This window comes from Pinus tabuliformis, chromosome 4_1 (genome assembly GCF_031772625.1).
Source record: "Pinus tabuliformis cultivar Carrire ecotype Pingquan chromosome 4_1, CPIR1, whole genome shotgun sequence".
NCBI lineage: Eukaryota > Viridiplantae > Streptophyta > Pinopsida > Pinales > Pinaceae > Pinus > Pinus tabuliformis.
In genome coordinates, this window is record NC_142303.1 from 314,015,803 (window position 1) to 314,043,245 (window position 27,443).

Here is a 27,443-nt window from a genome sequence, read left to right on the forward strand (position 1 = left end):
CTTGCTTAACTCTCATATTACCATCATAAAATCAATCTTAACTCCAGATCTATCAAGCGTCGAGAGGGATCAAATATCTCAAGGTGAAAACATCTTATTTAGTGCAAAGTTTGAGGAAATATTTACATGTAGAGAGATTTGATCCCTATCCACACTTGATAGATCTAAAATTAAAATAAAACTGATTTAATATTAATAATTAATAATAATTTTTTTTTTAATTTTCAATTTTTATGTAAATTAGTTGAATTAAAATATTTACATAACATTATAATATTTTTTCTATACTAATTTAAAAAACATCTCTCAACATAATAATTCATTTATTTTTATTAATATTAAATATTTTAAAACACTAAAATAATATTCTTATATAGCTTTATCCAACAACCCTGAAAATTTTTCAATCACATAAAAGAGTAATAGCTTAAAGGCTAAAACTATCTATTGTCTCTTTGAAATTATTATTATTAATATTAAAATGATGTATTGAAATTATTATTATTATTAATATTAAAATGATGTATTTAAGGATACTTTTAGTGAATGACGTGTTATTATCCCTGCGGCATCACATAAAAGAGTAATAGCTTAAGCGCTAAAATTATCTATTTTCTCTGTGAAATTATTATTATTAATAATATTAAAATATTGTATTCAAGGAAATTTTTGTTTAGTGAATGAGGTGTTATTATCTTTGAGGCAGCAGGGTATAAGTATTCAATAATGTTTTGGCTTGTTATTAAGTTGAGTTGAGTAAATATTAAAGTAATGTTTATATTATGTCAGCAAAATATATTAATTTTGTTTATTTAAAATTTGATTGGTTAATGCCTGACATACAGCTTTAATCCCTTCATAAAATCTCATGGAAGCTGGAAATGTATAAGGCCGTCATTCATCTATCAAATAATGCCCCAAAAAATTCATGTAAGGTCTCTTTTCTCGTTTCTTGTATCGCAAGAAATCCATCGTTGCATGTTGCATCTGCTTCCATGTTAATTTTAATGGTAAACATAAGTATATGCCACCATCAGGGCCATTAAGGAAGAGATCTCTGTGCAGAAAATACTATCATTCTGGCCTTTCGTATTTCACTTTCATCTGCTTCTATGTTAATTTTAATGGTAAAAATAAGTATATGCCACCATCAGGGCCATTAAGGAAGAGATCTCTGTGCAGAAAATACTATCATTCTGGCCTTTCGTATTTCACTTTCATGGTTGTTGAATTAAGCAAAATCAACTAAAAATGCTAGAATTGTCAAAGTTGGGTGGCTTTGCGTTCTATGCGTAGCGAAAGTATTTCAACGTAACAACTTTTGATTTCATTTTGCTAATTCCTTGAAAACAACTTTTATTTCATGACGTGATGATTTTTGTATATGGAGTTATTATGGAGAATTGTCTATCCCATTGAAGATTTTCGATATGAGTTTTCGTTCTGAAGGGATCTTTGATGAAGTCATGATGGAATATTATGTGTGGCCATTTATATTATTATGATTTTTTAATAAATATATATTTTACATTTTTTTTAAATTTAAAAATAGTTTTTTAGTTATTAAATTAAGTAAATTATGAGTTATGTTTTTTTTTCTTATATTTTTTAATAAATTAATAATATATATTTTTTAATTAATAAATTAATAACATTTTTTTGTAAGTTTAATACATAGTTAACACAAAGATGTTATATGTAAAATTAATTAAAAATGCTATATGCTATATTAGTGTGCTTTCTATATTGTTGGTGATAAGGCTCACTTAAATTTTTGTTTTCCATGCATATATTCTAAAATCATTTCAAAATCTTTTCAAATAATATTTTTCTAAAATCATTTTGATTTTAAAATCTTTGAAATAATATTTTTAAATAAATATAATTAGATTACCTTGCAAATAAATACCATTGGATAATCTTCCATATTAGCAGTGATTTGTAATAATAATTTAAAAATAGATAAAAATAATATTTTTTTAGGTGGCATCAATTTTACATATAAAAAGTTGCACATTCACAAAACAAAACATTATTAACAAGCTGGTTTTTCAACCTGGTTTTTGGGTGCGTGAAACAGTTGATGTAATATCGTTTTTCGACCGACCTTTCTCTTTTTAATCTTGGTGTAATGCAGACTTTTCCCATTTTATTTTAATATCTTCCTATAATATGTAATATTTGGTACTATAGTATTTGAGTTGGTAATAGTTGGTTATAATAATTTTAACTTTTTTATTGTAATTTTTATTTTATTTTATTTTATTTATAAATTGTAGTTGTTTTATTCTATGAAAGTTTTAAGTTTTACCATATGTAATATTTAGTTTTATTAGTGGGTATTATGATTATATTTAAATGTATTTATGCAAATGTGATATTGTGTAAAAATATAATTTGATGAGAGGTATAATTTATATATATTTGTATTAGCATATTTTCAATGCAAGATAACAATATATTTTTACTATTTTTTAATATTTTCTTTATAATAAAGTAGAAACACTTTTAGGTGAAAAGTATGATTCTAAGATTTTGATTCCAATGTATGTATTTATTGTTTTTTATTCTAATTTAAATTAAATAGAGCATTTACAATGTAATCCTTATTCAATATGCCAATTAATTCCTATCTTTCAAAATTTAATAATTAAACTAAATAGTAAGGAAAGCTAACCATACGACCATCTTATTATCTTACATAAAAAACAAAATGACCTAAATAAAATAATATATAAAATTTCCTGTTTGTGTGGTCTCTAAAACCATTGACCCTACACTCAAGCCAATTACTCTCACTATGAACATCTTATTTTGCTCAACGAGCATGGAACGTGCATTTCTAGCCATCAGATACTTAATTCCTCAGAAGTTTAAATATGCAAACACGTCTTTAATTAAATGAGGTGGTGTGCTTTTGATTATAATACAGAAACGTGTTCATTACGTTTGAAGTGAAACATTATTAAAATTTTAAGATAGCGAGAGGCATTCATAATATTTTACTAGTCATGATAAGTAATTAGCAGATTTATATGTGCTCAAATGGTATACGTTGACATGTCATATAGCAAGAGTACTTAAATATCTCTAGATGTGTTCGAACTTTTATGAATCTTAGGTGGATCAAGGCTAATGGGGAAGATCTGATTTCTTTCTAACATTTTAAAATCTGACAAGGGACCTTTCTATTTGCACACCACAACCGACCTTTTCTTGTCACTTACATAACCCAATAGGTTGATCACGATACTTATGTAATGGATGAATGCTAATTTTATTATTATTTTGGACCTGCATTCGTATTAATTAAATACAGAGGGTAAGGCTTGCTCAAGGATAGGGGACTCTCATCTTGACCCAGGGTTAACATGATTTTAAAACTCAGTTACTGTTATTCATTAGGAGGTTTCAATCACAGGACTCAAGGCCAATAAATATAGCCTTCATTATTGTATTAAAATGTATGCTCCGATGAATAAATCTGAAAGCAGTGGAGGAATTATTTCAAAGTGTCTTTCGTCGTTCAGGGTATGTGCTTTATGGAAATCAGTTTTCTAATTAGTGATAGCTTAAATTTTCACAGATTTATTAACTTAAGATGTCTAGGGAATTTGCTAATTCGTTTTTGAATGGTTGATGATTTAATTTGACATTATTTTGTAATTAACGAATTCAGAAAGATATGAACTGTGATTGCATTATCTGTGATTTTGTTTTCCAGGTGCATCCTCGAGTGCATCCAGGCGTTTCGTGTTCTTCGGCCCCGGGAGTTTCAGTTTCGACTTGCCATGATGATAATTTTTGTGAAGTACACCCTTCTTCCACCTTCACAGTTTGGAAGAGATCTCTCTTCCTTAGTGGAAAAGGATTCACAGTCTTTGATTCAAATGGAAATCTGGTCTTCAGAGTTGATGATTACTCATCTGAGGCCAAATACAAACTCTCCCTCATGGATGCTGTGGGGAACATTCTTCTCACCATGCGTCGCCATAAAGTATTATTATTTTCAGTTGAACTAGATGGTAGATTTCGAAAATATTTTGAAATTTAATAATACTAGCAAAGTCAATTTTTTGAGATCTCTTTCCGAAATAAAAATAAAGATGCATTGTTTCAACTCTCTCCTTCTGAAATAAAGATGCCTAAGGGTTTCAGTATGTATTAAATTCTGAAATATTCTAGGAATCTGAGATAACGATGGGCTGCCATTTTCAGTAGATTTTATTGATTTTGATTTTGTTTGTGGGTTTAGTGGAGGTTGGGTTTTAACCAGCGATGGGATGCATTCAGAGGTGATGGCCATGGCTGTGGGAAACCAGCGTTTACCGTTATAACGTCGGTGTTGACACTTTTCTCAAGCAAACCCTCCGCCAAAGTTGTCTTAAATCCGATAAGGGGACATAATACAAAGGTTTTCCATTATCGAATGAAGGGATATCTCTGCAAGCCAGCCGCCTCGTTCGCATTATTGGGTGGCTCTGGAGAAATTGTTGCTCAGGTTTGTTGTCATGTTCTAATTTGAATACTACGAATTCATTGTTCGGTTTATTAAATGGTGAGTGTAGTGGGTAATTTAATGGATTCATTCATTGAATGGAACAGGCAAGACGGAAGCAAGCGACATCAGAGGTCATGTTAGGAGACGACGTGCTCAGCCTTGCGGTGCAGCATGGAATCGATCAGACCTTCGTCATAGGACTCCTTATTATTCAATCAGACATTCAGAAGTAAAACTCCAGATTTTGGACTTCTGAAATTAACTTATTTGTAGATTTCGGAATCTTCAAGCTTATTTTAAATTTTGAAAGACAGAACAAGTTCATATTATGCCTTACATTTCTGCAATATTCTGCAAAGTGCAATTTAGATAGGCAAGATGACCATTTTGAAAACGCTAGATTACCTTTTTAAAACCTAAATCCGTGATCTTAACCCATTGAAAACTACAAAAAAAAATTATGATCTTATATCTGGGAAAATGTCATGGGCATTTATTTGAAAAAACAATCAATTCATCCTCTTTCCATTATATCTGGAAAGAAGAAAGTAGATCATATCCCACATGTCAGGTTTAATAAGCGTATGAAGTGTTTTGAATCCTTTGAAAAATAACAGAACTAGAACAAAATAACTTGTGCATTGTTTTGATTTTTTTGAAAAACAAGTTGGATAGCCGCATTGCGTTGCATTATAGTCCTGTTTTTTTTCTAGGTTATGCATGGCGTTGCCCAAAAAATTATATGCTTATCAATATACTTAAATATTAAGGTTCACATGTTGGTGGTAACAAGCAAAACATGTGCATTTACTAGCACTTTCTTTAATTACATAGATTAAACTTTAATTTCTAGATTAAGTTAATTTCTTTGGTTAACACTAATCATCCTAATTAACCTTAATCCCCATCTCGGCCTTTTGGTGAAGTGATATATATGTGTTGTTAATGCTTTTAGGGTGTGGTGGGACATCAAATTTATTCATTATAAAACTGGAACCTTAATATTTTCTAAGCCCCTTTACTATACCCTAATTAGACGATTAGTGATAATTAAACTTAATTAATGTTAATTCCAAGATGTGATTGTGTATCACTTTGAGAAAATGTTGCGGAGGGACGTATGTATGACAATAAATGGTAAAGTTAACGCTTTCAAGATTTGTTAAGTTGAGTTGGCACCTTCCTTTGTAGTTGATGATGTGTACAAAGTGATGACATGGATGTCACCATGGCAAGGACACATGGAAAATAAAAAACCTGATAGCTCCATATATTCCCAAGGTTATTTAGTGGACTCTATAATCTTGCAACCCAAATTGCAACCCAAATTTAATCATGGTGGCTAATATTTACTTTTATGGAGACAATGGTTAGCCATTTTAGATGCCTATATTAGATGTGGATATGGTGATATGACTATTTCTCATGGAAATTCTACAAAGAAGCTTACTCTATATCTTTTTTCTAAACCAAGTTTAGATCAAGAAATATGTTTGTAGGAAATAAAGACAGTGATGATGAAAATACCCATCATTTGTCCATGGTTGATTTATCCATTGCTTTGAAAACATATTTTACCCATGATCTCGTTAAGGATTGATCCAAGATATAAAAAATATTCTCAAAAATAAAAATGCTTGGAATCGCTTGAAGTTGGTGCCTAATTGTAGCTTTTGTTGTTCTGATTCCAATAATGCTTGAATCGCCTCAATCTAACATCATATGTGAAAGTTATCCCGTTTTGAAGTGTTTGACAAACAACTAAAAAGTCAACTTTCATGGTTCACTAACTGCTGACTCCACATGTCATATAGGGGACATGGTGTTGGCGTCAACAGGTGATTGAGATGTATGCTGGACAAGTGGGACAATCACATGCTGACACATGGCCCAGTTGTAAGATTAAGTTTGTCAAAGTTTGATTGGCTAGTTTGGTTTGAAGTGACCCAACTGGTAGGTGCCATGTGGCCCTTGGAAAATGCACCAAAATGGGTCGACGTGCATGATCAGGGGTTGAAAAAATAGCTCAAAATTCAAAGTTTTTAGATCGATATAGAATCTGGATGACGCATAGTGCATTTCATCCTAAATCTGGGCAACTTGTTTTGTGTGAAACAGACACCATATGCTTCTAGAATAATGTTACATTCATTTTCCAAACATGTGAATTTTTGTAAGAAACTGACAGCCTAGTTAGTAGTCCATACTGTTGATGTGGCCCTGACTGGGTAGGTCTATGTGGCAGGTTGACTGGTCAATATACTCCAGTGAATCACATTATGAAAAGTGGCATTTTTTTATTGCGTCTAATTCGATGTTTTTTATTGGTTGGTTGGTAGCCAACCATGAGCTGACATGTGGCCCATCCAGAAGCTGCCACGTGGCAGCCTGGGGGCCACCAAAATTTTAGGTCGAGTCTAGGCAACAAGAGTAGGGGTCGAACCCATGACTACCAAGGAACATTCATATCCATACACCAACACGTTATCACAATGGTTCTTAACCATATATTTCTGCAACTTTATTTGAATTCAATATACGTGCTATTCTAGGGGAGAGGTCAGCCCTTGGTTGTACAACCGCCATACGACAACAAACCAGAGGGTAGTGAGGGCCCGGCTGGTGGGAGCGGGCCATTAGCCTTAGCCCTGGGCATGTGGCCCCCATGTGCCCAAATTTTTCAGATATAAGGGATTAGTGGACATTTAAAGTGTCTGCCAATTTCGCCCAAATATCGGTGAAATTGTCTCTCCGTTAGTGTGATTTGGGGTGAAATTGTTGGATGATGCCGGTTTTTGGTAAATTTGGATGCGATTAGCAGAAAACTTGGAAAGGCCATATCTTCTTCAGTTTTTGACCAAATCATGAGCAGAAAAAGGTTACACTGGCATCTTTTGGCATTGTGGAGCCATTGGAACAAGTTTCAAAGCTTTCTAAGCATTGTAAATTGATGTATTCACACTTTTTAGCATAATAGAGAGGGGCAAGCCATTGGAAGTTGGACCAAGGAGATGTAGCCCAAGAAGGGTGAAATTCTTCATCATGTGTTGTTGTGATATTGTTTATGGTGATTTTTATGCCTTATATTGTTGTTTAGTCATTTGTTTATGTTAATTTTCACATAAAAATTACATAAAAGCACTCAAAACTTATGTTTTAAACTTCTAAATAATCTCATATATTGTTAAGCACATTTAGCATAATCTAAAAAGGAATTTAGTACAACAAACTAATTATCCCAATCAGATCATGGTAGGCCTTCGCCAGGTTCGAACCCATAACATGTTCGTTACAATTACCAAACTCCATCATTGAACTGCATAACCTATTGGCGAGGGGGCGTGACACAGGGCCCCAGCCCCTAGTCACATGAAAACCCACATAAATCAGTGCGAACATATAGGGGGCAGGAGGTTAGCCCAACCCCCAGTCACATTTAAGCCACATGACCCTAGCCATGGACAATCAACAAGTTTCCAAGTGTTGTTATCAATTACTGCTTGATATTCTTCAACCATAGCCTGTTGCCATTCTTTATGTTTTACTGCTTCTTTATATGTGGAAGGTTCAGTAAAATCATTTGCTATCAAGGCAAAATTGCCTTCACTTCTATGTGTCCTTCTGGTGCCAGTTTTATTCTGTTCATCAGGCTTTACATCTTTCAAAAGTTGAACTGCCCATTTCGGAAGTTGGTGCTCACTTGTTTGCGCTTCTGTAAAGTCCCCATCATTGTAAAGAGGATTAATATAAACTGATGTTCGTCGTTCAGGTGAGGAATGTGGAGAATCACTGTCAGAAGAACTGCTGTTGCTTGGAGATGCGGATGAACTGCTAGAAGACCCAGATGAAGTTGTTGATGTAGATGGAATGGAGGACTCATCTTCAGAGGAAGGAAAATCAATTTCATACCAATTTGGTGAAGTTGGTTGACTTTGCATTTTTCCATTTCTTTTACTTCCTTTGGTTTCTAACTTGTGAAGAAGATTTTCAATTTCTTCAGCACTCTTACTCTTTGTTTCATCAAAAATGACATCCCTGCTCACAATGAATTTTCCATTGGTCAAAAGACGATATCCTTTCTTCTCATCAGAATAGCCAATCATTGTGCATTTTAAACTTCTTGAGTCAAGCTTAGTTCGTTTTTCTTTTGGAACTAAGGCATAAAACACTGACCCAAAAACTCTAAGATGTTTAACTCGAGGTTTGAAACCAAACCAAGCTTCATAAGGTGTGATTCCATCTAAAGAAGCAGTTGGAGATCTGTTTCTTAAGTAGATAGTTGTATGTATTGCTTCCGCCCAATATGTTGGACTTAACCTCTTGAAAGTTAACATGGATCTCGCCATTCCTAACAAAGTGTGATTCATTCTTTCGACTACTCCATTTTGCTGTGGAGTGTAAACATTAGTAAGATGTCGTTTGATGCCATTTTCACTGCAATAAGTTTTGAATTCATTTGAAGTGAATTCTCCCCCGTTATCTGTCCTGAGAGTACCTATATTTTCTTTGACTTCATTTTCAACAAGTTGGCGAAAAATTTTAAACTTATCAAATGCTTCTAACTTGTTCTTCAAGAAGTAAACCCAAGTCATTCTGCTGAAATCATCAATGAATAGTAAGAAATATTTGCATCCACCAAAGGAAGTTTGTAGTGGACCACAAACGTCACTGTGAACTAGTTGTAGCCGCCTGTTTGCACGCCATGAACTTGTTGGAAAACTTTCTCGATTTTGTTTGCCATAAATGCAAGCTTCACATTTTGCATTTTCCCTTTTGAATGTGGGAAGTCCTTTAACCATTCCTTGTTTCTGCAATTGAGAAAGACTCTCAAAATTCAAATGTCCATATCTTACATGCCATAGTCTTATAGGTGAAATACGTGTAGTCACTGCCCCTGCAAAATCAGAATGCCTTGGAATAACTGTCCCTTTCATCTGTAACAGTTTTCCATCTTCATAACCTGTCATGATTGTTTTCAAGTTCTGTTTCACTGAATTAATCTTCACTAAACCATCTTCCATAATCACCTGATGTCCTGCTTGTCGAATCGTGACTAAAGAGAGCAAATTTTTCTTGAAACTGGGTACATACCATACATTGGAAATCATTTTTTCTCCAATACCAGGGAGAAAAACTTTTACTACTCCTTTTCCATAAGGAGTATGTTTTGTATCATCAGCAAGAAAAATGGAATTAAGTTGGCAATCTTGAAAATTCTAGAAAAAATCATGTCGACAGGTCATGTGCTGAGTTGCCCCGAAATCCAAGATCCATGCATCTTCATAGTCACTTCTAAGATGGGATGAAAGTTGTGATGCTGGTGAGGAAGTAAAAACATATTCTGAGTTATCTTCATCTTGATCATTTGCAAATTGTGCTGAATGCTGCTGAAACTTGGGAATTTTATTAAGTGATGTTCGACAATCTTCAGCATAATGGCCAACTTTGTTACATCGTCGACACATAATTTGACTTAAGTCTCTTCCTCTTCCTGAAGATTGTCCTCTGCCTCTGCTTTGACCTCTATTTTGAGATTGTCCTCTACCTTGACTATTATATCCTCGTCCTTGAAAATTGCCTCTTCCTTGGTTGTCTCCTCTACCTTGAAAATTATTTCTTCCTCCTCTGTTAAAATTGTTTCCTCTGCTTTGGCTTCGACCTCGATTATGTGCTGTTTGATTCTGATTCCATCTGCCTCTTCCTCGAGAACTATCTGCTGATGACTTACTAGTGCTGGCTTCTGTGAGAAAAACATCTTCACCAACTTTCTTCTTCTTCCCAAATTTTTTATCATGTTGACTCAACATTTCACAAAGCTCATCAAACTTTAGTTTCTCTAATTTCCCAGTTACTTGTAGAGTCTCTAAAAAATGCGTGTAGGAAGAAGGAAGTCCAGCAATTACAATTGTGACCATAAAGCTATCATCAATTGCGGGAAAACCAGCATTAATAATTTCTTGGTTGATATTCTTAAGTCTTGAGAGATATTCAAGAACATCACCGCCTTCAGTTAATTTTGGTTGCAACAATTTTAATTGTAGATCGACTTTCTTTGATTCAGGCTGAGTATCAAAGAGGTCTTTAAAAGTTTTCAAGGCAGTCCATGCATATGTGGCATTTTCTATATGGACATACATTTCATCATTCACAGAAGATTTAATAACAGCTAAGGCTTTACCATTCTTGACTTCCCATTTTGCTAGTGCAGTTGCATCTGTGGGTTTATTCGGCTTAACATCTCCATCACATATTCCCTGCCATAATTCATTGTAAATGAGTGTGCTTTCGATGAGTCGATGCCATGTTTTATAAGATTTGGTGCCTTCTAGTTTGTCGGAATCAGAAAACAAATTAATCAACTTAGACATTTTAGCGTTGAAGCGTCGCACCAAGAATCAGAACAGAAATGACAAGATAGTCAACACAACACACCATGCAAAAAATACGATCTATCGGGGCTTGGCCTTGACCCTCGAATAGTCGTCAAAATAGGAGACAATTGACTGAGCTTTGCACTTGGCTCTAGTCAATTTCTCAAATTTTTACAAGGCAACTTTCAAAATTTGATTTTTACAATGATGCTTTTGCACAATCTGGTAAAAAAAAAATTTAGCCCCCCCTCAAAGTAAAATTACTTTGAGTTACAATGTGATGATCCCAAAAAACTTCTTAAAAAACAAATTACCCGACACACCTTATCTCTCTAATTTACAAATTACAAATAAAACTCCTTATTACTCCAAAAACATCACCCTTATTACTCCATGACAAAGCTTTTAAAAAATAATTTTAAAAAGCTCACTTATTACTCTATTACAAAGCTTTAAAAAAAAACTTTTATAAAGCTCACCTTATTTCTCCACACCTTACATACTCCCCAATTTCTTCACACCTTATCGCTCCATTAAAAAACCTTTATAATCACTTTTACATACTTCCCATTAAAACAAATTAATATTTTTTTTTTATTAAATTACTTTAAAAAAGTAATTTAACGAGCGTTAAAATTTTTAAAACTTGTATGCATGTAAAAGTGACACTTTTATGTACTCATGGTAGTGCCTACGTGCGACCAGTTTGAAAAATGCGGCCACTACACTCAGGTAGTGTGGAAGAATTCTGCCAAACTCGGCTGCGTAAAGGTCATCTGCGACGACGGTGGCACTTTCATTACCTGCAACTATGATCCTCCTGGGAATTTCATCGATGAAAAGCCATATTAAGCATCCATTTTATTCCATCAATCTCTATGCTTACTGTTATACACCCCGCAAATTCACCAGCGTCTTCAACACAAAGCTACCTTCAACGAATTTCCAGTCTTATGTCTCTGTGTTCTCCAGCATTTACTGTTCTATTATTTGCATTAAATTTTCAACACAGACTTGGATTTTTGACCGCTGATCCCAAACTGCAATTCGATTCAGAACTTCCATTGAATCGGCTTCTGCAAACGCTGAAATTGCATGCAGATTTTTGCTTCTGCTAAGGCTAACAACGATCGGCTTTGTGTGGCATAAACGAGTAACGTTCTTGAATTTTATGTCAAATTCTTAGGCACACAATAGCAGCAACTACCGCAGCCTCCAGGCAATTTAAGCAACGTCTTACTACGATCAGGCGATCGGCCTCCAGGTAAGAAATCAAGCAATCTTGCCTTCCTTCTTGATGCAAGTGTAGCCTCCTCGGCTTCCACGCAGACCTCAAGGGTTATGCAGCGTTTATGGAAGTTCCTCCACGCGGTCTTTCTCCACGTTGCCACTGTGTTACTCTCATCCCACCACGTAGATCTTCTAGCCTCCTCCACGCAGACTTTGGGCAGGTCTGCCAGTCTGCAAAAAAAAAAAAAAAAAAAAAGCAGAGATCGGCCTCATGCGATTTCGTCACAGCAGAAGCACGATCGACGCGATTTTCGTTTCACGCGCTTGCAGATAAATTAGCAGACCTTGAGCGGGAACCTGAAGGTGACCTGGAACGTGATTGAGAGCTCGAGTGCTGATGTCAATTATCTGTTGATCAATTCAATGGAGTTGAGTTTTCCACGATCTGATAGAGCTGGAATCTCCTCTTCACATCAGCTGCATTATTGGAGCTCTGATACCACAATAATGGCAGAAGTGTCCTCAGACACGTAATTTTATCAATTAGAAAAAAACAATTACATAATTGATTTGCAAGAGTTTACACCCGAACAACCAAACACTCTTGCAATGAGCTATTTATAAACTCCATGTCCTAACTACCTCTAATTATGGATCACCTATTAAATAACAAGTGTCCATTTACATTAAATGCTATTCAAACCAACTAGCTAACTAATCTCCTAAAATAGAGCCTAAGATATGACACATTTGGAGAGTCATATCTTGTTACAACAATATACTAATTTCTAATTGTCTCCATTAAATAATTAATCATTCTAGAATAATAATTATTAATTTAATTTCTTAAATTAATAATTATTTTATTTCAATTTTATAACCTATGATAATAAATTATTTTTGGATCATCTAACAGGGGTCGAGCGGTTAGCCTTGGCCCTGAGTCATTTGATGAACCCATGTGACTGATGCAGTGGCGTTGGATCCGAAGAGGTAAGCATGTGGTTGACCCCTTGGCCACATGGCATCACATGACCAAGACGGGAGCTAGAAGATTAGCTAGGCCTTATTGGCACAATTAGGATGGGACTAAATGCATCCCTTTTTATGGGGATTCCTTCGCTCCCACACCGAATTGTCGCCTAGAGGTTCTATCAAAGGCGAATTTCGTTGCCTTGTTAGCCAATTTCGCCAATTTTCTAGATAGATAGCAAAAAAATGTTCCAAGAGGCCTAACCTGGCCAATTTTTGCATCTTTTTTAGGCCAAGAAGAGCCTACATAGGGCTCTTTAGGTGTTTTGGACACAATGGCAACATTATTTTTGTGTGTTTTAGCATTGTAAATTGGAAAATTTCCAAAGTCAATTCCTTTTGTGTTGTAAACATGAACTTCTTTTTACTTTTTGAGGCCATATGCAAACCTTTTTTAACATGGAAAGAGCTTAAACAGGGGTTATTGAGTATTTCGGAAGCATATATAGAAACTATTTCTTCGTTAGAGTATTCAATTTTTTAGTCTATTCTCAGTATGATTGTGGGAAATACCATTTCAAGGCTTCACTATGAAGTACTTGAATTTTTGCTTTCTTTTCAATCTCAAAATGAGTAGGAGGACTTGTTGTCGTATTCATTTAGAGAGTCCTTTACTTTTGGCTCTACTATTTCTTTATAACATGGAGTCAACTTATGAGTGAGAGTTCTCTAAAGGAGAACGTTTCTTTGAACGAGAAACAATGCCACTCTAGATGCAGGTTTACTCTATGAGTCAAAGATCTGTAATGTACTATTTTTGTTGTTAAGATCAATATAGTAGTCTAGCCATTAAAGCAGGGCCCAAAGATGTAGCCTAGAAGGATCGAACTTCGTTATCACATGGTTTTTTTCTTCTTCATTTTTACCATGTTGGATTGCATATAATTTTGTTTCATCATTAAGTTCATTTAACACTTAACTATTCAATTTTGAATAAGTTGCAATTTATGTGACTGTTTGAAGATCCAAATTTATCAAATCTCACAAAGTGTCAGAGGACGATCGATTGTCAGATTACTCATATCAGAGTAGGTTCTAAACCAGATTGCAATCATGGGAGAAGGTTTGTAGCATGTAAGACTCCTAGAACTGGAAGAGAGTAATTATTTTCTTCAAGTAAAGAACATGGAACTAAGAATATTGCTTGAAGCAATAGACAATGAAAAGAAGAAGTTGTGCCTAATTGTTGTAGAATGTCATTGAAAAGAAAACTGGGGAATGTTCAACTACCAAAGCTTCCCCAAAGTCTCGAAAAATTTATGTTAATGGGATGAATGATGTTTGTATCCTTTATCAATTGAAGGACATTGTTGATATGTTAAATCACAAGAGTGGTTTTCTTTAACCTTCATCTACCACTTCATCTACAAAGAGAAGGAGGATATGGCTAAGCTTCAAGAAGAAGATGAAGAGTCACAAGAAAAAAATGAGGTAAAATATACTTCATGTTCAATTCATTCTATTAATAATGATAATACTTATTTTGCATCATTTGAGAAACATATTAAGGGTATTGGTATGAAATTTTTGACTAAAATGGGATACAATGGTAAGGGTTTTGAAATTCATAGTTACGATATCATTAATCCTATTAAGGTGAGAGAACAACCTCGACATGAAGGATTGGGATATGTTCAAGAAGAAGTTGAAGAATGCTCCAAAATTGGAAAGTTAAGGAATTCTTCAAGTGTGAAATTTATGAAGAAAGAACTCCTACAAGTTGAACGAAAAACATATCATGATGATGACATTGATGGAAAAACGTCTCCAAGGTGAGATGAGTGCTTCAAAGGAAGAACTAAGTCAAGTTCTCCTTGCCAGACTCATAATCCAAAGGACAATCATAAAACATATAAACGTCTTGATTAGTCAAATTCTTTCTATGACTATGAACAACATGATGATTTGAATAAATATTGTGGAATATGTTTCCTCGCACTTTTTTTTATGCACCTAACCATTGTGTAGACAAGTGCAAAAAAAATAAATCATTTGTGAATAAAATGAATATGTCGTTTGGAAGTGAGACCAAGAAGGAAATTCCACTTCCAAGTTGAAATACATGTTTGCCAATAATTGCTCAAAACATTTTGTACTCATTGTAATATAAGTGGGCTTTGAATTGATAAATGTTGGAAGTTACATCCACATATTCATCCAAAGAAGGAAAAATAGGTTATGAAATCACCTAAGGAATAAAATGAGGATTAAAGTGTGAGGCACATTATACCCATTCCGGAAATAGCTCTGTAAGAAAGTGAAATTTAGAAAGAAAACTCCCTAGCCTGGTTAGGTAAGAAATGATTAGAATATTGGTCTAGTTAATACTTCATTTCTTTTGTATTCCACATGTTGCATATCCCCACGGTTGGGTATTTTACAAAAGTGATGTTATGAATAAATCAATTATATGTAACAATGTTTTCTTCGAAATTACAAGATATTTTGGCTTGTTGATGAGTCAAATTGTATGGAAATTTGAGAGTCAAATTTATTACATGCTGTAAAAAATGCATTTCCTTCGTGGATCTTGTGGTAAACATCTTAAACTTTGGACTGAGCATTTACATTACATCGAGTAGACTCATAATTGTGTTAAGCACTCATCTACGCAAGTATTTCCTTTTAAATCTTGTTTGTGTTATTTTCCAAAGTTTCCTTTGATGTGACCTTTGGTAAAGGCATTTCAATAGATGGACATAGTGGTGTGGACAAAGCCAACAATTTCATTCAACAAATGCAGCTAGTTCATCAACAAGTACAAGAGCAGCTTGAAAACACCAAAGCAAAGTACAAAGCAAAGCATGAAAAGCATCAAGGTCATCATTATTTACAAGTGGGAGATCAAATTTGGTTTTATATCAGTGAGGAAAGACTTCAAGACAATCAAATATGGTCCTTTCAAACTTTTAGAGGAGATTAGTAACAAAGTTTTCCGAATAGACTTGCCACCTTATATGAAAATTGGTTCTCTTGTGAATGTGTAAGACTTGAGATTGTATGAGTCTCAAATGATTGATGATCATGAAGAGAATGTTCAGATTCCATATTTTAAATATTTGTCTCCTAAATATCTAGATGAGTTTCTAAAAGACTCAATTTTTTATAACAGAATGAGGACTTCGTGCAGAGGCAATGTGGATTATCTTTGAGAGGGGATCAAAGGTACCAATCCAAGTAAATCAAGGTGGATTGAGATCGACAAAGTGAAGGAGTTGTACTCTCACTTACTTGAGTAAAAATGACTTTTGGTGGTCCAAAGTTTTATAGTGGGGAATAATGATCCAAGGGATAAAAAATATGCTGAAAAATTAAAGTGCTTGGAATCACCGAAAGATGATGCCAAATCATAAATCTTATCTTTTTGATTCCAATGATGGTTCAATCGCCTCAATCTGACACCACATGTCAAAGTTATTGTGTTCTAAAGTTTTTGGCAAACAAACAAAAAAGTCAACTTGCAAGGTTGACTAGGCTACAGGCTAGGCACGTTGTACAGGTGATGTGGCACTGATGTCAGTCAGTGACTGGGTTGTATGGTGGATAGGTGGGCCAATCTTGTGTTTACACATGTATTACTCGTACGAGGACATTTCTCGAAGTTTTATTAGTTGATTTGGTTTGAGGTGGCCTAATTGGGAGGCACCATGTGGCCCAATGGGAGGACGCCATGTGGCCCTCAGAAATTTGCAAATTTTTTTGAATGGGATGATAAACATGTCTCCACCAAATTTGAACCCATGGCCTACCTGTTACAACTACCATGCTCCACTGTTGAACCACATATGAGACTTATTAAATAAACATCGGAAGATTTTATTTGAAATTCAAATGTTTCAGTGGTTGGGGAGGGGGTGGGGCACATGGCCCCAGCCCCTGGTCACACAATAGTCTACATGATCCAATACTAAGGTAGAGGGGGAAATGGTGATCCTGACCCCCAGTCACATTTAAGCCACACAACCATAGGCATGGCAGAAGCAGAGGGGTCGAGCGTTATCCCTGACCCTTTGTCCTATGATGAACCCATGTGACCGATAGTGGGGGTGTTGGAGCTGGAGGGCGGGGGGGGGGTGTGTGGCCGAGTCCCTGGCCACATGGCCGAGAGTGGAGCTGGAAAATCGACACTAAAGACTTATTGGCGCGCAAGAATTTCCGTTGCTGCCACAGTAATTTGTCACCTGTAGGTTCTATTAAAGGGGACCTTTGTTTCATAGTTAGCCAATTTATCCAATTTATAGGACAGATAGCAAAAGAATGTTCCAGGAGGCCCAACTTGGCCATTTTTCATTGTTTTTTAGCCTAAGAAGAGTCTACACAGGAGTTTTTCAGTGTTCTGGACACAATGAAAACAATATTTTTGTAATTTCAACATTGTAAGTTAGAAAATTTGTAGAGGCAATTCCTTTTATGTTCCAGATAGAGATTGATTTTCACTTTTTGAGGCCATATGGAGACTGTTTTTAGCATGGAAAGAGATAAGAAAAAGGTTCTGGAGTATTCCAGATGCATCTGTCACAACTATTTCTTCATTAGAGCAACCATTTTTTTAGTCTATTCTCAGTATGATTGTGGAAAAATACCATTTCAACACTTCATTATGAAGTAGTTGAATTTGTTCTTGATTTTTTATCTCAAAAATGAGTACGAGGACTTTTTGCCACATTCAGTGACAAAGTCATTTTCTTTTTTCTCTATAATTTATTTGTAAAAGGGAGTCAACTTATGAGTGAGATTTCTGTGAAGGAGAATGTTTCTTTGAAGTAGAAACATTGCCACTCTAGATGGAGGTTTACTTTCTGAGTCAAAATTTGTAATGTACTCTTTTTGTTGCTGAGATCAATAAAGCAGCCTAGACATTGGAGTAAGGACCCGAAGACATAGCTCGAGAGGGATGAAATCCATTATCACATGGTTGTTCTCTTCTTAATTTTTACCATGTTGTATTTCATATGATTTTGTTTCATCTTTAAGCTCATTTAAAACTTACCATTTCACTTTTGAATAAGTTACGATTTATGTGACTATTTGAAGACCCAAATCTTGCAAACTATCAAAGTACGATCAATTTTCAGATCAAGGATGCTATAATTGATCTTTATTCCATTATCAATAATCTTTGTAAATTTTGGCAGATGGATATCCAATATCTACTATTAAAAGACTAATATGAGCATATGTCTTGCCATCTTTACATTGGATCCACTACAAAAAAAAATATACCTATAGAAATTAGTTTACAAAAAACATTCAATATAAGTTCTAGACTAGAATATCCACAAAAGAATCAATTTGTTGAATTGTTGTGAAAGCATGTTGATTCACATCCATTTTCTTGTGAATATACCAATATGAAAGAATTTTTTCTAACAATTGAACCCATAATATATATACAATGGGAAATTTCCACCATGTTTAACAACCCTAATATTAAATGAAACTTTTAATGCATGAGATAGTGAAAATATTTATAGAAATTATTAAACATGAATTTTATCTATCTCATATTAATTAATCATTGTATATCACTCTTTATTGTAGTTTTTATGAAAATTGGAAAATGATGAATTTTTGTGGAATACGTAGACAAATTTTTAATAATCAGTCTTGGGTACCTTAATAAAGAAGAAGTGTTTTCTTTTTTGATAAATTTAATAATTTCCTAAGAATCAAGAAAATAGTATCTTTAACTACCGACTCATTAAAATAAGAAAAAAAAATAGTAAAAGAAAAAAAGGTATTTTTGAACCAAGTTAAAATAAGGAGATCATGAAAGTAAATACCTTGCATTTATTGTTGTTCTTGTTCTTTGCAGTTCCTACTGCTTTTCTACTTATCCCTTAATACCTAATTTTATAAAGTAAGAGCAACACCTTTTAAATGATAAAAAAAAAAAAGGAAAAGAAGAAGGAAGAAAATTGGAAATCCATTAAGAAAGCAGTGAGTTGCATATTGCGGTTAAAAATAACAAATAGTATGTAAAACAAGTTAGTGTGAGCATGTTTTATTTAATACCCGCTAATAAAGTAGTGAGGTGGATATTCTGGTTAAAAGAAACAAATATTATAGAACGTAGTGAATTGTGAGCCTATTTTATTTAACATATTCTACTACGTAAATTATGTTTATAAAAAATATTTCAAATAATTTACTGTATTCTTTTATTATTGTTAATTAATTACTGAATCAAATAATTAAATTAGTTTAATTCATTTTAACACCAGATCTATTAAGCATCCAAAGGGATAAATCTTTTGAGAAGAAAATCTATTTTTTGAGTGCAAAACTTGAGGAAAGGTTTGCACCTTGAGAGGTATGACCTCTCTCGGCGCTTGATAGATCAGGTGTTAATATGGATATAGGTTGATTTCAGTCATGTGAAGTCATACAAAATTTGTTCAACATCTAATTATTTTGATCATTTTGAATCTGCTAAATATGTCTAAGACTAATTTGGTCAATTTAATTTAAAAAAAATTAGTTACATCAGTTTGTTGAGATGATAGAGACTGTTACTAACTTGAATGATGAAAAATGATGAGATACAAATTTTGAGTGCAAAGTGTAAATATAACAATTTTGATTGATAGAAAATGTGAATAATAAGAATATATTCAATTACAAACAATCTTCATTGCGATTAATATGAAACTATTTTCTTCTGTTGTTCCTATTGTCACACATATTAGTTTTTCTATTTTCTCATATTGATCATATAAAAAGAGTAGTTGGAATCATAGATCATTCAAATATTAACTCGAGCTATGTAAACAACATACCTTGTCTCTGTTGCTCTCGAATATTAATAGTAGTTTTCTCCGAAGTCAATAATTGTGACTTAAGGAGTTGTTAAACCCCAAATAATTTTCAATGGTAGTTATTTTCTATTACGACATTTGAATGAAAAGTAATTAACATTGTTGAACTATGGAAAACGAGAATAATAAGAATGTAGCCAATTCTAAATAGTTTATAGTTTCAAGAGGCAAACATTTTGAGTAACCAAACATTTTATTTAGGATGAGAATTCCAGTATTATATTTATGGTTGAGTTACTGTAACATATAAGTCAATGCAGGTTATGAATAGTTTTTATGTGCTTACATTGAGAGAGAGTGTGTATGTTTTGAGGGTTAGAAGGAGAGACAAGGGAAGATATAGATATAGATGTGGTGGGGTGGGTTGGTTGGAGAGGGAATAAGTGATAGGCAAAGACATGGAGGGAGGAAGAGATATAGATCTAGAGAGAGAAATGTTAGAGAGAGAGAGAGAAGGGGAACAGAGAGGGGAGGGGGAGAGAGAGATAGACAGATATGGAGAGAGAGTGTGTATGTTTAGGGGGTGAGATGGAGAGATAGAGAAGGAGAGAAAATGTGAGATAGAGATACGGAGGGGGCAGAGATGTGCTTACACTGAAATCAATGCACGTTATTAATATAATTACTTTGAAATTAATGTACATCATACATCTAGTTGCATCAAATCAGAAATCAACATCTACACTAAAATCAATGCATCTGGTGCAAACAATCAAATAGGATTAGAAATCAGCATTTATACTGAAATCCATGCATCTAGTGCAAGCAATCAAATAGGATTAGAAATCAATATCTACACTAAAGCCAAAGCATCTAATGCAATCAATCAAATATCAGTAGAAATCAACATCTATGTTGAAATCAATACATCTATTGTAAGGTATAAAATAGGATTAGAAATCGATATCTACACTGAAATCAATGCATCTAGTGCAAGTGATTAAATAGGATTAGAAATCAATATCTACATTGAAACCAATGCATCTTGTGCAAGCAATCAAATTGGAGTAGAAATCAACATCGACACTTAAATCACTGCATCCAGTGTAAGGTATTAAATAGGATTATAAATTGACATCTACATTGAAATCAATGCATATAGTGCATGTGATCAAATAGGATTAGAAATAAACAACTATTTTAGTGAAAATCAATACATCTATTTTAGTGAAAATCCAAAATATTCATGACTTTCTAGATCTAACTTCTATGTTTGTATTTGTCAATGTGTGTCTCTTTCTTCTTCCCTCTCTCTCCACATTCCATTTTGTGTCTATCTCCCTCCCCTATCCTTATCTCTCTTGCCCTTCCTATCTCCCACATCTCTCTCTATGTGCCTCTCCCTCCCTTTCTCTATCTTTCTCTTCTTCCCTCTCTCCTCCTCCCATCTATACCTATACCTCCATCCATCTCTCCTTATTTTCCTCTCTATCTCAATGCCCTAAACACATGTCATGCTCTCTCTCTCTCCCCACATCTCTCTATCTATCTATCTATATATCCCTCTTCCTTTCCCTCTCCATATCTATCTATCTATATCTCCCGCTTCCTTTCCCTCTCTATATCTTCCCCCCCCCCCTCTCTCTCTCCCCCCCATCTATCTATATCTCTATCTACCATATATCTCTTCTTCCCTCCCTCTCTTTTCCTCTCCCTTATACCCTCTTCCTTGCCCCATCTATATCTCTATCTCCCCTTTCCTCTCCTTCTTGCCCCCAAAGCATGCACACTCTCTCTCCATATCTATCTATTTATCTCTCTATCCCTCCCTCTTCCTCTCCCTCTCACTCCTAGCCTTCTCTCTCTCTCTCTCTCTCTCTCTCTCTCTCTCTCTCTCTCACACAGCCACACACACACACAGACTCTCCATCTCTCCCTTTCCACTCCCTCTCCACCTTTAACTCTCTATGTCTTTCTTACCCTTACAACTCCCTCTCTCTCTCTCCCTCTCTCTCTCCTCTCTCTCAATTCCTCTCTTTTTTTCCTTCCTCTCGCTCCCCCTTTCTCCCACGTCCCTCGATCTCTCCCCCCATAATACACACTCTCTCTCTCCACCCTCCAACTCTGTCACTATATCCTTCCCTCTCTCCTTCTCTCTCTATCCCTCTCTCCCCCCTCCATATCTATGTCTCCCTGACTCTCTCTTCCCCTTCTTTCGCTATCTTTATCCTTTCCTTTTATCTCTCTTCCCTCATCTCCTCCTTCCCACATTCCATCTTCATCTCTTTGTTGTCACTTCCTCTCTCTCTTGACCTCTATCTCTCAATGTATTTGTTCTTCCCTCCCTCTCTTTGCCCCTCCAAATCCATCTCTCTCCCTCTCTCTCTCCCCCTCCTCTCTCTCTTTCTTTCTCTCTCTCATTGTCTCTGCCACCTCTATGTCTCTCTTCCCCACTCTATTCCCTCTTCCATCTCACTCTCTTTCTTAAATATGATCCCATTATATTGTATTTAATAACGTATCTAAATTATTAAAAAAAACCATAATTGGTGTTAAAATATTAATCCTATATTTTGGATCAATCACGTTAAAAAATATACAACAATAAAAAACTTAAAAGAATCATGCACTATCTTTCCTCTATCATTGTTAATTACTTTTCTTTCTCACTTCGCTTAGATCCTTGGTTAATATGCATATATCCTGGTTCTTTATAATATTATTTATTTTATATAAATTTCACATATGTATATATAAAAGTATCCTCATTTTTTAATTTATTAAAACCTCAATTTAATCTCTATGGGAATATTGTTAGTAGTTGTGAGGATGTAGGGTTTAGCTATACCTCAAAAGTAATTATAACCTTTTTTTATCTTAGATTTAATTGAAAAATGTTATAAAATTAAATTAAAATAAAGTATTTGTAAAATATATTGATTTTGAAATAAGTTATGGTTTTAGGGGATGTGGTATTGTTAAGTCATGGTATTGGGCCATGACATTTAATATTTAAAAGCCTAGATCCATAACTTAATAATCAAAAGTCTAGATGGTCCATGGTATTGATAAACCAAGGTAGTATCCCATGGTATTATAGTTTTCTTCCCTCCTCTCCCTCTCTATCTTTCTCTTGTGGGTATTGGCTCATGGTATTGTAAAAAGACCCACACAAAAGTTAATAATATCCATGGTGAATATTCATGATTAAAAATATTATCATATTGTAAATATTAAGTTTTTATCCACTTATTAATTAAATTTATAGATGGAACACATCTATATTAATTATTACAAATATGTTGATTACAATTGAGTCATCATTAAAAATGTTTACTTATATTACATTTCTTACATTATATCTACACATGTGACCTATACTGGGCTATAGAGTAACTCAGTGCAAAAAGTGAATTGGGTGAGAGGAAATATTACATAAAATATAATATTTATTATATGATACACAATATTTATAACCACCCCCACCTAGGCTGGTAGGGGAAATACTAATTAAAAAGTAATATTATTAAATTTTACCTTATATTTAGCGTCACAACCCACCCTAAATATTACATTCTACTCAATATTTCCACTCACTCCTATTAATTTTATAGTTTAGTTTCTTTACTTTTAAATTACAAATATAAAGAAAATTACAATAAGAAGTGCACCGTTGAGGTGAAATATTGGGTAAAATGTAATATTATAGTATTATATTTTATCCAATATAACTTAGTAAAAATTGGATGGAGGTGTCCGCCTCAGGTAGCTCAAGTGGTGATCCTCCTGGAATGAAGTCTCACCCCAATGACGATTGTCGTGGAATGAAGTCTCACCCCGTAGCGAGGTGAATAATGGACATGTATGAATAATGCACATGTAAACTCAAAAATCAGAGATTCCTACCAAGAAAAAAATAAAAATTGGATGGAGGTAAGCAAAAATATTAGATAAAATGTAATAATTACACTTTTCCTAATATTTCCCAAACTCTCCCAGTGCCAACATATCAATAAAAAGTTTTACCTTCATAGGCTACATGGATTCAACACCATCATTTTAGACAACCAATTATTTATCTAAATATAACATCAAACTAACATGAATCTAGGCTAGTTTAATCCCCCTTAAATAGATTATATTCCAGAGGAATTCCATGAGTCAATACCATGGATTTTTAAAACCATGAGTCATTTTTATTTTTTTTTATCTTGTAATTTTTATAGGGTTATTTTTTTTTATATTTTAATTTTATTTTCACCAAGTTACAATGTTTACATTACATTAAGTTACACATCTCTACAATATTTTAATTTTATTTTGACCTAGTCAAAATTTTAACATTATATTACTTTACGTTACACATTTCTAGCATACTATGACTTTACCTTACACATTTCTAGTGCACTATAACTTTACGTTACACATTTATAGCTTAGCATACTATAACTTTACTTTACACGTTTATAGCTTACTATAGACATTAGATGTCCGCTCAGTGAGGAAATTAAAGTAACATTATTCTTTCTTAAAGTAGTGTTATGCACAACATCTCTTGTATATGCATATATTAAAGTAAAGTTACGCACATCTCTTGAATATACATATATTAGCTGACACACACACACACATATCATGTAATGTTATGTGACAACATCTCTCTCATGTACTGGGCTATAGAGCGTCTCTCGGCGCAATCATTTCAATGGGGCAAATGATCAAACTGTTAGTGGGGTCAAGAGGTGTTAACCACCCCAATAACTTCCATATCTTATAAGGGAAGGGATGGCATGGCATGCCACCCACATGCACCAACAATGTGACAAATAAGTTTAAATTAAGATGGATATCTATTAATGCTTTGAGGCTTATCTTTGTTGTAGCTCGTTGATGCTAGTGGTCTAGTGCATTCCAGGGTGGAAGGATTGACTTAATGGAGGCCCTAAAAGTGTAGCGTTCAACCTTTATGATATAAATTTCTTGGTACATTTGTTGTCTTCTATGTCAATTTAGAAATGGAAAGTGCTCGCTAGTAGAGTCTTGGACCATGGTGCTTTAAAAATATCAAATGCTTGGGAGTTATTGGACATACAAGGGACATGGAAAAATGTTCTTCACCTAATTACGAGATTGCAAGAAATCCTTCTTCTTCGCACTTAGTCAGTTTAGGAAGTAACTCAATGTCCTTGGCTAACATAGTAGTCAGTTCAGGAAGTAACTCAATGTCCTTGGCTAACATAGTTATTAGTCCTTATTATTGTGTTTTGTTGGCTTCTCTTTGGCTTATGGCACCTCTCTCGATCTGTTTTGGATGTTGGTTTTTATGGTCTAACTATTTTACTTCAAATGGTCTTGGGTGCTCTTCTGTTGTTTACATCTAGTGGGTTTGGCCAAGAATATAGGCCACTAGCCCCTAACACTCATTTTCTTCATTATAGCCTTCAGAGGTCTCGTATTAGTTTGGGTGGGGTTGCACTATTAGTATTGAGTTGGCCTTACCTGTGGACAGGGGCCTACAACACCTCTTAATTCCCTGTGGTTGTGGAAAGCCACACCCCATAGATTATGTTTGTGTCAATTAGTTTTTGAAATGTTTCTCCTCTCTGGTGATTCCAAAGGCCCTTCTCCTGAGGAATTTTGGTGAATTATATAAACTTTGGTGCTTTTTCTTTCTGGTAAGCCTCACCATGCCATGACATCATGGTCATGCTCTTGCGGGGGCTCGTGAGATAGGAAATCAGAGACAAGAAATCAATATTTGACTTTGACCTTCTAAGTGAGTTTCTCACCCTACACAGGTAGCACAAAACATTACTGGATTAACTCCTCAAGGGAAGGCATGAGATCGAAACACATATATCTGTTTCATTAATAACCTCCAAAGGAACTAATGGCATATGTAGGATAACTTGGCTCATCTTCAATGGAAGCAATGACGTATGCAGGAAATCTTGGAATGTCAAGATGACCACTCACGCAATATGGAAAACCATGTACATTTTGAATTTCAACCTCCAACTCCCCTTTGCTCTAGGCCAGAGTATCCCGCTCTCGTAACTTCATCCAAATCCTAATGGTGATATGTTGTGTCTTGATTTCTATGGTCTTTTCGTGTTGTGTTCCTCTCAAGTTTTGGACTACCGACTTCTTTTGGCTTAGTATAATCATTTTTGAAAATTTCCTATTAGCCAACAAATCTAATAAAAATGAGGCCCAAAAAAATTATAAAAAATAAATAAAGATGTAATATTTCCTTATAAATAATAATTCCCATTCAAAAAAATATTAATTAAATAATTAATTAATTAATAAATTAAAAATTATAGCTTTTTAAGTAAAGTGTAATACAATGAATCAACACTTAGAAAAAACAACTAATAAAGTAAATTCAATTACATGTTATGGCTATAAGTAGCAAATACTATATAAAGTAATTTCTTATCGTCATGTATATACAAAATATTAATTAGCATATATCGTGAATTCATTTATATAATAATAAATATATAAATTTATATAATACTAAATATATAAAGGCTCATATTTAAATGGGCGAAATGTTTTATTTTTATTTATTTTTTAAACAATTAAGAATTAAAATATGATATCTTATTTAAAATAACTTAAAGAACCTAAGAAACAAATATTCAAACTCGTATTATATAAAAATTTAGCAATGTTAATGTATTTACATAATATTAAAAAAATATGTATGATAAATTGAATTTTAATATAATTAAGAGTAATAATTACTGCAACATAATTCTTATCTTTCGGGATAATTAATTGATTAAAAATTGTGCAGAATGTTAAGAAAACTTTGTAGATTAAAAATTGTGCAGAATGTTAAGAAAACTTTGTATAATAAAATCTCTCCACATAACGAAATCTATCTGCACAAAACTCTTAACGCAAACCTCTCTACAAAGTGACCACCACTTCTGCATTATATACATGGACATGTGGGTCCCCATCGATCATGTTGGCCATAGTTGTGTGGAATTCGGAATGCCTTTGCATCTATATGAGCTAGGGTTTGAGGGAGAGAATGGTTTCTTGTTCAAACTAAAATTGGCAATAGAGATATAGGTCATACATCGAGGTCAACATTTTTCTTTTCAAGGCTACATTTACATTCATACACAGTGAAAATATATTACATTTGTTGCAGATGCTAGTGGACTCTGTAGAGAGACGCGTCGCCATGGTTTATCGTGTTGTGGATATTTCTATAGTCTCCGAAAATATTTTTAGTGTTTCAGAAAGGGCCACTAACAAAGAAGTGTGAATCCTTTGGTCACTTTGCATATATTCTTCATATGCTTTGATTCTTGTGGAGACATGTCTAAACTGTGTATACAAAATCAATTTTAAATTAAATATCATTGTCGAGGATAAATGGTGACACAGAAAATTGTGAAATTCTTCCATCCTGGTATTCTAGTGTTGAAACCAGAAACTTGAGATGTTCATTCGTATCACCTCTTTTTCACATTGGGGTTGGAAGTTCTTGTATTTTCCAATGTAATTCTTGGAAATATGTAATTTCAG

At 34.1% G+C, this 27,443-nt stretch overlaps 1 protein-coding gene and 1 pseudogene across 1 annotated transcript; one reads left to right on the forward strand and one right to left on the reverse strand.

Annotated features, from left to right (window-relative positions):
- The first annotated feature begins 3,265 nt into the window (after positions 1–3,265).
- Positions 3,266–6,358, forward strand: LOC149175543 (protein LURP-one-related 11-like). Its single transcript, XM_089422880.1, has 5 exons — positions 3,266–3,531; positions 3,725–3,997; positions 4,256–4,501; positions 4,606–4,730; positions 6,316–6,358. Exons 1-5 carry the CDS (start codon positions 3,463–3,465, stop codon positions 6,341–6,343), a joined length of 741 nt encoding a protein of 246 aa, XP_089279006.1. The 5' UTR covers positions 3,266–3,462; the 3' UTR covers positions 6,344–6,358.
- A 5,683-nt stretch (positions 6,359–12,041) lies between these two features.
- Positions 12,042–27,443, reverse strand: part of LOC149175544 (uncharacterized) — a 102,020-nt pseudogene continuing 86,618 nt past the window's right edge.